Genomic DNA, 14,108 nt, shown 5'->3' with positions numbered 1-14,108 from the left:
GAGCTAACAGGCCAGTGAAATAGAGGCTGCATCCCAGTTTACTAATAGACCACTGGAGACCACATTCATGGGCCACTGCTGACCAAACTTATCCGGTTGGAAAAACAAGAGTGCCTTTGAATCACAGATGGCTGTAGAGTTACACTTTCAGCATAGATAAATTTGTTATCATCTGCCATGAGCTGATATTTTTTTAGTTCTGAGCAGCTGTTACCTACTTTCTCTTGACCCTTTTCTGCAGTGCATTCTTAAGTGCATCTTCCCATTTTCCCTAACATCCTGGTAGTTGGAACAAAATATTAGCCAATTTCAAATGCTTCTACTGTCGGCATATTCTACAAATAACTTTATTATTTAATAACAGAGATGAAAGGGAAACATGTGGAGTTTATATTTGCTGCTTTGCAGCCTTCATTGCAGACTTTATTGTTTGTTGCATTTGGGTTTTTTTTCACAGCAGCAGCAGCAACAGCAGTTGGCAGCCCAGCAGCTTGTCTTCCAGCAGCAGCTCCTCCAGATGCAACAACTCCAGCAGCAGCAACATCTGCTGAATCTTCAGCGTCAGGGACTAATTTCCATCCCACCTGGCCAGTCTGCTCTTCCTGTCCAGTCGCTACCACAAGGTATATAAACAACATATGACTCCATTCATTTCTAATTCACAGCATTTTTATCCGTTCATTTTGACCTGAACTTCAGTAGTTCCCCTTTATGACATTTAAACCATACTCTATTATTAAATCATTATTGTTAATATTATTACATTACCAAGTTTTCTTGAGGCTGATAAATTTTACTACAGGCTTTTAGTGGAGAAGACTATGTTTTGAGTGGTTTTTCTTAGGTATAAAATGCATATTTATTAGTCTTATGTGCAGAAAACAATTTCTAATGGCAACACAATTCAAGCACCATTGGTTTACACTGAAAAATTACAGATAACTGATTCTGTGAGAATGTAACCATTTAACATAAAAGAACAGAAGCAAAAGGTAGCGAGCGACTGATATTAAAAATGGTAGTTGCCAAACTTACATTCTATTTTTTTTTATGAAAGAAAAGTAATGTGCTCTCAGTAATTAAAAAAAAAAGTACTCATCCTAAATTTCTGGTTATTTAATATAATTTGGTGAAAGTATCTTTTCATCTCAGAAGTACTTTTCTTTGCCATTCTTTGAAATGCTTAAGTATAACAATTTTCATCACTGTAAACTGTGATGTCACTAATAGGAAACTGTAACTCGTAGAATGATAAGAGAGTTTTCAAAAAGACTCTTGAACCGTCTTTCACTGGGATTAAGATTTATCAGCGTCAGATGTAAGCACAGAATCCCTACCCTTGGGAGTCATATATTAATGATCCAATAGTTACTTACAGAAGACAAAAAGAGGCATAGTAGTTTTATAAAAGAAAAGTTTTACTTAGAAATACATGCTGTAGGCACTACAAAACAAGGTCAAAGACTTTGTGTGTTAAGGACTGCTCTGTCATCATCTGTGAGGCAAATAACAGTAGTATAACGAGGCGTGGATGACCAGGGCACCAGACCCCAGTGCCCACTTCAAGCCACCACCCCTGTCAGCCCAGCCCCTGCTGCTGCCCAGGACACAGGCCTCAGTAGTTATGCCTGCTGGCACATCATTTGTGCTTTCACTTATATTACAAAACAGAGGTGAGATTAAAGACTCTTCCATATGTGATAATCTACTTTTTAAAGCCCCGATCTTGCAATGTGTTTGGGGAGAGAACCATTGACTTTAATAAGACACTGCTTGAGAATTAAAGTAGGGAAGAATTTATACTATAGGATTGGCCCTTGGTAGTTAGGGGAGCACATAAGGTGTACAGAATATGCAAATAAAGGAAGGGGCAGAGGGAAGAGTAAGCAAGATAATGATACACTCAAATAGTATGTCATAGCTTATTATGAATCATGTGCTTTGGTCAGTTGGCATTTTATTTTAAACCTCAGATCCTGGAGACAAAGATTAGTTCAGCATGCTGTCTCTGTCTCCTCTCCCCTCCATTTTTTAAAGTAATTTTTGTTAACCTTTATAGTTGTGGAGAAAAGCTTGATTCAAACATACTTAAGTACAAAAATCAAAATATAAATAAAAGAACTCCAAATTTAGTTTATGTCATGACCTTGAAGGAGTTATGTCATGATTTTTGAATGCTTCACATTGGCAATACTACTTTCCGTTTCCACAAAGCATTATCAGATCAGAGGGGGAAAAAAGTAATTGAAGTGAAACCTTTCTCTGAACAGCTTTACCTTCTGCAATCCTCTCATGCCATCTGTTGCAGGAGGAATTCCTTGGGTTTTCCCTAACATTGAGCAATCCCCCCTAGATTTCCCTTAGCACTCCTACCCAATTACATTGATATTCATTACTTGAGTGCAGCAGTCATTCACACATTTCCAGAAGAAGAAAAATATGAAATAAAGCTTTCCTTGATTTCTTTTTACATAGTTGCTACAGCAGAACTATTAAGTATGCCCCTAACTCCTAAATCTCTCTGGTTAAAGCTTGCTAGAAGGATGAACAATAACTGAACTAACAATGATAAAAAACAAAGAGATCACATATTATAAAAAGGTCTGCTTTTTAAACATTTCACTACTATTTTTACCTAATTGAAGTAAACATTTTCTTCTTCTGTATGTTTCCTTTGTCTTTGCCTCAGAAAAGACTCTGGGCACAAGTTTCAGCCTTTCCTTTTTCCCCATTTGCTCTGATGCCCATTTTACCTTACAGATGTGGGGAAGAAAGAAAATAAAGAAAATGCAGAAATATGTTTTTTAAAAGAATGCTGTTTTTCAAAAATTAAACATAGGGCTACATTTTTGCTAGGCCTTATGTGATCTGTACAGGAGACAGCAGGACTCCCCTGCCCACACTTCATGAACCTCAGGCTTGCATTACAAGGGCTAGGCAATTCACTGCTTCCTACTTTTCCTGCATATTGCAACCAAGTAGGCACTGATTGGCATAAGAGGCAAAATCTTGGTTTTGCACTTCCTTCAGGTATTCTGACCAGGAAGCTAAAAGAAACTTACCAGAGCACAAATGGTAGGACTGATGCAGATAGGACAGGTAAGGGCTTGTTATTGGTTCACTTTTCCTCTCCTAGACTCCTTCTATAGCAGTGTAGCTACATATTCAAGGATGCACCTAGAGACTTGCTCCAACTTATAATCATGAAATCTAAATGGCCTGTATTTACTCACATACCACATGCACTTCAGTCCCGGCAAAAGAGGCCTTCAAAATCATGGTATTTGTCATAAGCAGTAGAAGCTGATTTCTCTTTGCTATAATAGAAGTATGGAGACACTCTGCTCTAATAGCTACCAACATGTGTCTCAGTTCTCTCTGGCCCAGCAAGCATAAAGGACAGAGTCCTGTGTTACCCCTCTCATGGCCATATTATTGGCTGAGTACTGTAGCCTGTGCCTGAAAGAGCCACTGAGCTGGCTCAGGGTAAGTAAACTGCTGCAGTCTGTAGTATCTTGATGAGGCTTGTGATGTGAAAACAGTACTTTATTATTTACAGGGACTTACATAATGAACTATTTACAATAAAGAAGTAAGACTCTTACTACTGCCTTTGCAAGTGTTTGGGACTAGCCTTGTTGCTGTCTTGCCACACCAGGAAGTTCCTGCTGCCCCACCCCGAAGGCCTTCTAGGAGGCCACCTAGGATGGACACTCTGTTTCCAGGAGGCCTTACACTGTGTTATAGTCAGCCGGGACTCTGGAAAAATCTATCTTTTCTACAGTCTGCCTTCCAAAAAACAAGGCCTCAGGGTCAGATTTAGGCTTAAGCTACAGCTTAGGACCTCACAATATGAGGGGCCTCTAAATAAGAAAAAAAACCTGACTCAATATCAAGTTTTATAATAATGACTTGGTAAATAAAGGAGATATGGGAAAATTACTCTTTAAATATGGATATTTTTGTTCAAATATGACAAAAATATACATACATTAGATTATTTTATCTTTAACGTATGTCTTAAACTGGACATGGTTTAGGGCCTCAGCATGTCATAATCCGGCACTGGAAGGCATGCGTCTTATTTTGGGGGCATGAGATATGTGAGAAAATAGGGTAGTAAGTTGTCAATCAGATGAGACAAGCCCACATATTTACCCATGTAAAATATTCCCATCCTATTTTATACCTAGCTGCTTTGACATTAGAGTCTTTCTGACCCTTTTCTTTGAGGACTTAAGATCTCTTCATCTCTCCCTTCAGGGTTAAATACATCCACTAGTGGCTAGTGACTAGCCCCTAGCTGTTACTTGTATTTACCCTGGAAGATGACCTTTATAGTAATTTACGTGGGCTCCAGAACTGCTCCAAGTTGAAATTTACTACAAAATCCCTTATTAACTTTGTAAGTTTAAATTCCTGTTATTAATCCTTTTAGCCTAAAAAGCAGGGCTCCAGGATGTTATACATGAGGCAGATAGAAAAAAAGAAATCCAAGGAACCAACCCAATTTGGCCCAGAGTGAGTTCACATCCTCTCTGATCTAAAAAATCAGGTAAGCTGCACACAGGTAAAGCTTCATGGAAACAGACCAAACCATACTTCAACTACAGAATGGGTGCAACAGGAACAGGCAGCCATCGGCTAAACAGAAAAGCATTAAGGCTAAGTACAGAGTTTCAAAAACCCCGAGGTGGATTTGCACTAACTTCTGTCATTTTCTTTAAATGCCCTAGATTAGCTAGGAAGTGAACAGAACTCATGTTTACCCTGGGCGGGGAGGCGATCTGCACTGGCTGAGGCTAGCAAACCGGAGAAACTGCTGACCCCTTGTTCCCATTGCCACAGATAGCATTCAGCTCCACACCACAGCTGCTGCCTGCAGCTGTGTGAGGGTTGGGTGGTGGGGGAGGAGTGGCAGAACAGAGCTCTCCACCCCATGAGACACCCCTCCCAGCTGTGCTGTCTCCGGGCTGGTGGGGAAGTGTGTTCTCCATCCTCCCCCTCCCTGTCCAGGTGCTCAGGCAGGAGACAGAGGCTTTTCTGGCTCTTGTCTGTGCAAACCTGGGGGGGTAGGGCTGGCCCAGTACTCACCCAGGGTAGACAAGCACCAGCCAAAACTAGCACACACCATGTAAGGGGCACTTGGGATGCTGGAGGACACTGAACTAAAGTGATTTGCTATGGGATGTGGGACTAGTTCAATACATTGCTCTAACCTAAACCAATTGGGCATTTATACATATGCTCCGGGGGAGGGGGGACGACGCTTTAATTAGAGTGGCTCCGAGAGCTACTTTAATTAAAGCATCCAGAGCATCACATGTATCAACATCCCCACGCTGAAAAATGACAGTGGGGACACTTTAACTGAAGCTCGTTCAATAAGCTTTAGTTAAAGTGCCCCTGCCACCATTTTTCAGTGCGAAGACACTGATGTACATGACACTGGAGTCTGCTGGAGTGTGGTAATTACCAGGCTCCAGCAGACTCAATTAATCAAGTCTGCTCTGACGCACCATAATTACAGCGCATCGGAGCAGACTCACTGCACATGTATAGGCGCCCATTAAGTCTAATACTAAGTCCATCCAGGTCTATCTTACACTGGGTTCTGCTGTTTTGAAACTGGTCTATGTGTGCTGATCTTCTGTTTTGTTACAGGTTTAGATCAGTTTCCAAATGCTTATACTGGTTTATGTGCAATGTCTGTACCTAGCTTACATTAGCAGAGGCAAGCAAGAGTTAGTCAGCTTCTTCAGCTATTACCTCCACTAACTTGCCCAGCAGCAGTATAACTAAGAGAAGGGTGCTGGGGCACAAACCCTAGGCAGTGACTTAGGGGAGATGTAGAAATGCCTGACTGCCAGCAACTCAGCTGCAGCTGCTGCCCTGTGCACTTCTAGAATTGCCCAGTTACGCCTGTGGCCCTGAGTGTGATAGAAGCAAGGGAAACTCTCCCCACATTGGAGCATTAAATAAAGCATTTCACTCTGGGATAGGAAGAGGCAGGAAGACATAGCCAAATTTGTCTTCCCAAACCTCGACCCAATGAGTGAATGTCCCCTTATTGGTGTGCTTATATTCCCATGCAGCTGAGACAGAGAGATGCATTTTCATACTAATTATTCAGATAGATGTGTTTGTTCTTCCATTTTTAATACTGAGTTGAATATTTTCAGTGGAGAAGAGGAAGGAAAGCATTTTAAGAGTGTTTAATACATATCTGTTACCTTGTATCACCTAATGGAATCCATTTATATTGGTTTTGATCTGTGATTGCATTAACAGGTGACTGTTGTTTATATTACTAACCTGAGTTACCTGAAGAGCTCCTAGAAATTGCTTCATGAAAATTGTATATTAATTACTTACCTTAATTAAAAACTGTTACAACTGTTACTATCACTTTCACATTATCTTTTGTTACCCAAAGGCCTGATTCCGTAAATAAGTCTGGCTTCTCTGCTTAACAAACAATATAAGCTCCAATGTTGAACCATATACCAGAAATCAAAATTATTATTCCTATTTTATAATTAACTCATTTTGCCACAGTGTCTTAAGGTATAGAAGGAAAATATAGTGATTAACACACACAATAATGAAATAAAACATGAGCACGTAATAGGCTTAAATAAAATTCACTGTGTTCTAACCAGTTTGTTTCCAAGCTACCTGTAGAACAAATTATTTCTTTAAACAATAAACAAAGTATATACTTTGGTTTCTTGGCTTTGCATGTTGCATATTAAGACAGTTACTGACAAAATTTTCAGAAATTACTAATTTTAGGCTTTTTAAAGAATGCGGAAGTTTTTAGCAATATGAGCTTATGTACATTCAGTATAAAATATTAGCTAATAAAGAGCAAACTTGCCAAAAATTCAATGAAAAAAAATCTCTTTATATCCTGCAAATAAATCTTATTCACCCATTAAAACGACCATTCTCAATGAAAAGCCTGAATGAATAGATGGACCTTGCATCATTTCCTGAAGGTCAATAAATTTGAGCTATGTCAGAACATGGGAAGAGAAATTAAATCCAATCATATTCCATCCACTGAGGTCACTTTGCCTCTCCCAAGAAATTCTGAATACTGTAAGCAGCACTGTCCCAGCCACTTTCAACTGTTGAGATGATACAAAAAAGAGAGAAGTCGTTTTTAAAAGAGCCATGATCCAAAACTTGCCAAAATGTATAGATCGAATCCACCCCTTGACTTGCAGGGAAAAAGAATCAGGACCCAGAGCAATCTAAGAAACAGATATGAAACAAACTATTTCCTCAGAAAACCTCCACTGATTAAGTGACATTCTCATTCTGTTCTAGTTATAGTTTGAGTAATATTCAAAACTAGTACATTGTGGAAACTTAGCCTGGTTGGACAAAGAGATGTAATTTTATGAGGTCCATATCTTAGTACAAGGATTACCACCTTTTAGGCAAAGCACAGATTGCAAGGGGAAGAGAGGGTAGCATTTTTCTGTACTTTAAGTTCCTTCATTGAAGACAGCAAATATTATCATTGAAATTCTCTTGCTTTCTTTCAAAATGTCCCAATACTTGTTAATACCTTACCCATATTTTTTGTGAGCATATATAGTATGTCCCTTACCACAGATACAGAAATGCAGTGTGAGAAAGTTATAATGACACCAGGGTGTGCTCCTGATTCAGTTAGCACAGTTCACAAGTCCAGCATAGGGCAAATTTTAAACATGTCAGGAATACAAAGATTACCCTAAACAGCTGATTAGGGTTCAAAACAATACTAAACATATAGAGAAGCCTTAAGATTGGTGTCTGGCTGCCAACACTCCCAAGAGTCTGGTGAAGCAATGAGGTTGGAAAACCCTTTTCTCCCAGTCAGAGTCTTTGAGTACTTGCCCATAAGAGGGCAAGGAGAAACAGCAATGTAAGAGCTGCCATGGGAATTCATATGTGAAGAGGGACTTATCAAGGACCAGATCTGGCTTTCTGGCTACTTAGCCCTGCACTGTTACAGTTTTTCTTTAATTTGGTTTTGTCATTCAAAAATATATATTTTAAACCAGGTAATTTTTGATAATAAAATGACATTGGCTAATACATGGGTGCAATTAATTAACGTTAACAGGCAACATTTTGTCCTAACTTTAAACTTGTTGAAATCTCATGGATTTCAGTTTGGTTCTTAGAATTTGGTTTCCTTTCCAAACAGAGGGCATTAATGTTTGCATCTTTACTGTAAACTGATATATTTTTCTATTTTCCATTACATCTTTGGAAAAACAGTACTTCTAAGGAACTGAGTGAACTTTGGATGCATTAAATCATGTCTGTGCGCCAAAAAAAAGATGCTGCAGACGATGAAATATTTCCTAAAAGTTTCTTTAATAATTGTTTTTCAAACAGTAGTTACCAATTGTTCTTTGTAGTTAGCCCTCTTTGATCCTTGAACAAATGTTTTAAGAAAGAGTATATTATTATTAAAATTGGTGACCTTTAATTGACTGTTTGTAACAAGAGAAAAGCAGCTAAATTAACTGGATTCCAATACAGGAAAAATGAAATTGCTTAATACATGTCGATTTTGCTGGAAAAACAACATCACCTTTATTGTTGGTATTAATCCATTAATAACACTGAGCTCATTATATTAAACTCTTATTTTGTTACATTAGTGGTGTGCTCTTTCATTTTATAGCTGGCTTAAGTCCTGCTGAGATTCAGCAGCTATGGAAAGAAGTGACTGGAGTTCACAGTATGGAAGATAATGGCATTAAACATGGAGGGCTAGACCTCACTACTAACAATTCCTCCTCTACTACCTCCTCCACCACTTCCAAAGCATCACCACCAATAACCCATCATTCCATAGTGAATGGACAGTCTTCAGTTCTGAATGCAAGGCGAGACAGGTAATTCTGATGAGATTCCAATTTTTCTTACCACCTGACAAAATTAAGCTTTCATTACAGTTATGATTCAAACAGTTAGGCAGAGATTGTTGCTTAACATTGCAAGTTATATTATTTCACATCAAAAGTTTCTTCACTGAAAAATCAGGACAAGTACAGAACACTGAGGAGAGATGGCATAATTTGTTCAGCGTAATCACAGGGGCTGACTTAAGCAGTAAACTCTAATTTTGCAGATACACTGTTAAGTTCCTAAACCGTATGCCCACTGTTTTGTTCTCATAGTGAGGTCTGTGGTAGCACCAGTAATAGTAGAAATTGTACTGTTTCCTCGTGCTACTTTGTACTTGTGGATGCATATTTTGGGGAACTTTGATGGGCATGAAGTTACACTCATAGAATTAAAAGCTGTGGCAAAGTCCAGCTGAAATTCAGGCCTACAGTATTAGATCAGTCCATTGTAATTTTTTCACAGAAAATTTAAGCAGGATACTTAGCAGGTTGAAGCTGTAGTTCAACTGGAAGGTTTCCTACTTCATGCGTCTTGGGAAGGAACTAAAATGGAAATAACACTAAAGGCCAAATTTTATTCTGTCATAGACTGCAATAACTCCATTGACTTATCTCATTGGAGTTATTTCAATAGTTATTAAAATATTGCACTAACGTTGTAACAGAGCAGAATTTGACCCAAATATCAAAGTTAAAAATACACTTTTTCACACTGTGTGTACAGGTATTCTTGACTCCTCTTTGTTATTTTCCATGTTACTTTTAGTGATTTAAATAAGAAAGTTAAATATCTTCTGCAACCCTTAAAATATTCAATACATCAGTTAGGATAGACTGATATGGATGATCTCTTATGTAAGGTGAATTAAAATGTAGCTGCAGCAAATTTTAAACAGTATATAAGTGTTTTTGCAAAGAAACATCCCCTTTAATTACTCCAATATTTAAAATAAACTATAATTTGATAAAGTCTGTGGTCTTAATTTGACTTTCATAGCAGTTTTCTATTAGTAGCTTTTATTATTTCAAAAATGGAGCTTCTCTGGATACTTTTGAGCTATTACTTTAATTAGGATTAATTTGATGATTATATGTTGGAGAAGTTCATTGATTTCTTTAGAATCTGTAGTTGATGTTCATCTCTATGGGAATAAAACCCAAAACTTCTTTGTTAATTACATATGGATAAAACTGATGCAGACTTTTCAGAAAATGAAATGGAATGTGTGTTTGTTTTTGTGAAACCTGGAGCAGATAATGGAAACAATACTTGCAAAAGAGAAATGATCATTAATGAAAGCCACCTTAATTATATACACATTTTTCAACAGAAAATACAAAAGATTTTATAGTTACATTCATATTATTCATAAGGCCTGGCTGTCCATCTTAAATATTTCTTTACAGAATTGATCACTTTGAGTCTATTTTTTATTTATAGGTAAAATGTTACACTAAGGTCATATGGCAGAATTAGCATATGGTATTATACAGTCATCTTATTTTTTCATCCTTTATTAACAGTCATCCTTGGCTCTATTTCTTCTCTAATTGGAACATCATCTAGCCTTGGCAGTTGAACTATTCAATAGAACGATTAAATTTTTCTGACTGCTCTGAGCTGAATTGACCTGTTTTGACCTGTTTGTCACTGATCGTAACCTGACAGGCGCTAGCAGCCTCCAACGATTATGGCTTTTGAGATGAATCTGATACCGTATTCTTTTGCTACAGCTCGTCACATGAGGAGACTGGGGCCTCTCATACTCTCTATGGCCATGGAGTTTGCAAATGGCCTGGCTGTGAAAGCATTTGTGAAGATTTTGGACAGTTTTTAAAGTAGGTTGTTTTTTATTCATTGGTTACAGGGGTTGTGTAGGCAAAGAAAGGATAAAGATGGCAAATAAAGTTCTACTGTAAAGCATATCAGAGGTTATTTGTATGTCCCAAGCAACTGGATAATCGAGGCCATCTGCAAAGGGTCAAATTGTTATCCTTCCTACTGTAGAACACTTTTGCAGGTCTTTCAAAAGCACAGTGTTTAATCCTCTTATTATCCCTTTGCTGAAATGGAGCCTCAGAAAATTTGAAGAGAAGCTTTTGATTGTATGTTTGATAGCAAAGGTATGTAAAAGCACATTTTCAATTCTGATAGTTTGAGTAGAAGCATATAGGAACAGACCATGTGAGCCTGTGCGTGGAAACAGGAATTATGTATGTATACATAAAAATGGGCACACCGTTTCAGTCAACCAAACATGGCCATTTTACCATGTTTTAGTAACTTCATCACTGCTTTTACTTCTGCCTGTGCACAAGATGTATACAAGAAAAAAAAATAAAATAAAACCCTGATGTGGGGTGTTTCCATTTTTCAGAATAAAGTATCAATAAGAAAAGTGTCCAGGTGCAGTTAGTGTAAAGATAACGGCCAGCATGTAAATATTAGAAAATAAACAATGTAGGTTTCAAGCAACTAAAAAGTGCAATGGATTTCTTTTTTTAAGTTTTTAGGTTTATTTCCAAGCAGCTTACATTTCATGATAATTGCCACAGAAATGGTGAGCATCTCCCTATATTATGTTTACGGTATAGGCTGGTCTTTGTCCAAAGAACCATACTCTTTTTTGGCATGCAATGGATCTTAATGGAAAGCTGCAGATAGGTTTATATAGATGAGTAACTTCACGGGCTGAGACTCTTATGTTGTCATGGTGCAGCTAACAGGGTGAATGAACTGTTTCATGCTTCATCAACAATTAAGTTAATTAGCTCATTTGAAATTGCACTGCTTTGTTGCCAGGATGTTGGCAGAAACATCAAAAAGATGTGTTTACAAATGGAAGACTACAGGGTATATAGCAAAAGCACCTTAACAACAAGGCATAAATACTCAGTATCATAATAACAGAATAGAGTAATATTTTTTGCAATATATTTTTAACTCCTTCCTTCATCTCTCTTACTATTCTATAATTTCAAAGTGAAATGACCAATATTAGCTTCCAAGTCTTGCTTTGTATTTTCTCTCACTCTTCATGAATGGCTATATATAAATACCTTACAGCATATGTATTTTGAAATGCCCAGTATGTAGGAATGATTGTGATATTTTTGGTTGTAGGTTAGATGAGTTACTAGCTGTGAAGAAGGATTTGTATATGCTGTTGAAAATGATTCTGTGTAAAATAACAATATCAATAACAGGATTTTAAGGCAACTTAACTGAAGCCTTTTCCTTCAAGATAAACTATTTTTTTAAATACTTACATCCTCCTACAGTGATGTTAATTCTTAGGCCACCCTTTTCACATTCATTCCATTAGGTCTCTTGTTATAATCGACAATCACTAAAACCATTTTGATTAACACTGTGTAGTGCTGCATTTACAATTGTTCTGTTTCCCTGAATCAAATGACCCTGGAAGATGTGAGAGACCTATAGCTTTCTGGTAATTTTTGTATAGGGGCCAATCAGATTTAACTGCAGTGTTGTGGCTTTTATCCTACACTCCAGCAGAAAATAATACTGGGTATGCTTTACTTTTTTTTTCATCCAACTATATCATTTACACCTTTGAACCCAATAGGAAATCCTAGTAGAACAACCGATGCTGTTGTTTGTGAAATTAAAATGTTTCTATATTTTGCATCAAGGTTAAAATGCAACTTCATGTTAACTTCCTTAGTACCTTTTCATGTTCACACTAATGCAAAATCCCCATTACAATTAAAAAACATTTTCTTTCAATTAAATATCAACTTTTAGTCCAAAGATTGACCATTTTTCCAACCCATTAACTTTATAGGGGATGACAGGACTAATAGCTGTAGTTTTCAAGGCCTTGCTCTTAGCCTAATCTTTGTTATGATGTTGTAGGTTCTTTGACTTGAAACAATATGATACCTGTGTTAATAGAGATAATGCAAGTATACTGTACTAAAATGAAATATTAATAAGGTACACTACCCAGCCTAGTAGTATGTATTTCTGTAATATGCTGGTGACAAGTTTGAAAAGCTCCTACTTTATGAGATGAACTCTAACTTCTTGTGCTCAGCAAATGGTTTACCTAGAAGCTTATGTTAAAAAAACAAAAAAACAAAAACAGCTGTGCAGAGGCATCTGAGAAGGAGGATTAAGATAGAAAACACAGTGGCTTTGCTTCACTTTTGTAATAATGGAAAGGATTTCAGGTGAAATGAAGAATAACTTACAATAAATGACTTAAAGTGATGAAAGATTTTTTTTCATCTTCATTTTTGTTTATCCAGTGTGCATTTTCATTTTTACAGTAATGTGACATTATCTTTTTTGTTTTTGTTGAGATATTCAGAATGGTAAGAACCTAGACTTCTCACATAGTGAACCAAATGAATACGATTGGTAACCTTTATGTTAGTTTCAAAAAAGTGTAACTGATCTTCCCTCTAATATGCTACTGCGCCCATTGGGGAAACATAATAATATCATATTCTTCCTTTGATTTCCTTTAACTCTGGACCAAACTATAGTTTATGTTTTATGGAGCAATTTTCAGTCTTGATGAAATGGTGTAAGATTACAATTGTTCCAGCGCACATGATCAGTTTTGACTGTTCTCTAAAAACAACTGCTTTTGGCTGAAGAAAAACTTCAAAATGTAAAGACAGATCAGAAAAGGTTATTGCATAACTGCAAAGACGACAAGAGTTAAAGTACTGAGCATTGAAGAGAGGAGATTAAAAGTGTGCCAAAAATGTTTATGAAAAATTTGGAATTTTACTATAAAACAAGTGTTGACAGAAGCTAACCATTTTGCTGGTCACTAAGTGAGGAGCCCAGTAGATCACTAAAAGCATTTAATAGTAGTTCTTCATTCCTGTCTTATAAATGTCAGAGTATAATAACATATGACAAAACTTCAGTGTATTTTGTCTGCAAAATTAATTATCATTCCATTGGTCCTAAGTCAGTTTGAGTGTAGATAGATTTGACTTTCAGAGCCTAAACCAAAAGGTTTACACTATAACATTCCAACTAGCAGACAAGTGTTCTTTAACCTGCTTGCAGCAGACGCCAGCAAACAAAACACGATCTATAGTACAAAGACGGGTAATGTTTTCCTCGATAGAGACAGAATTGTTAGTGTCGGGGAAAAAAATCATGCTATAGAAGATAGTCCAGCTTTCCAACAGGAAATATTGCAT

General features: G+C 37.1%; 1 protein-coding gene across 1 annotated transcript in view; it reads left to right on the top strand.

Moving 5' to 3' along the window:
* The window catches only part of FOXP2 (forkhead box P2), a 665,435-nt gene that overhangs the window by 601,073 nt on the left and 50,254 nt on the right, over positions 1 to 14,108 (top strand). The window contains 3 exon segments of the mRNA XM_025208808.1: positions 458 to 623; positions 8,693 to 8,906; positions 10,653 to 10,757. Of these exon segments, the coding sequence (XP_025064593.1) occupies positions 458 to 623; positions 8,693 to 8,906; positions 10,653 to 10,757 (485 nt within the window).

The sequence above is a fragment of the Alligator sinensis genome, unplaced genomic scaffold, assembly GCF_000455745.1.
Source record: "Alligator sinensis unplaced genomic scaffold, ASM45574v1 scaffold297_1, whole genome shotgun sequence".
NCBI lineage: Eukaryota > Metazoa > Chordata > Crocodylia > Alligatoridae > Alligator > Alligator sinensis.
Note: the sequence above shows the minus strand (reverse complement) of the source record. Positions and strands in the feature narration are given on the sequence as shown.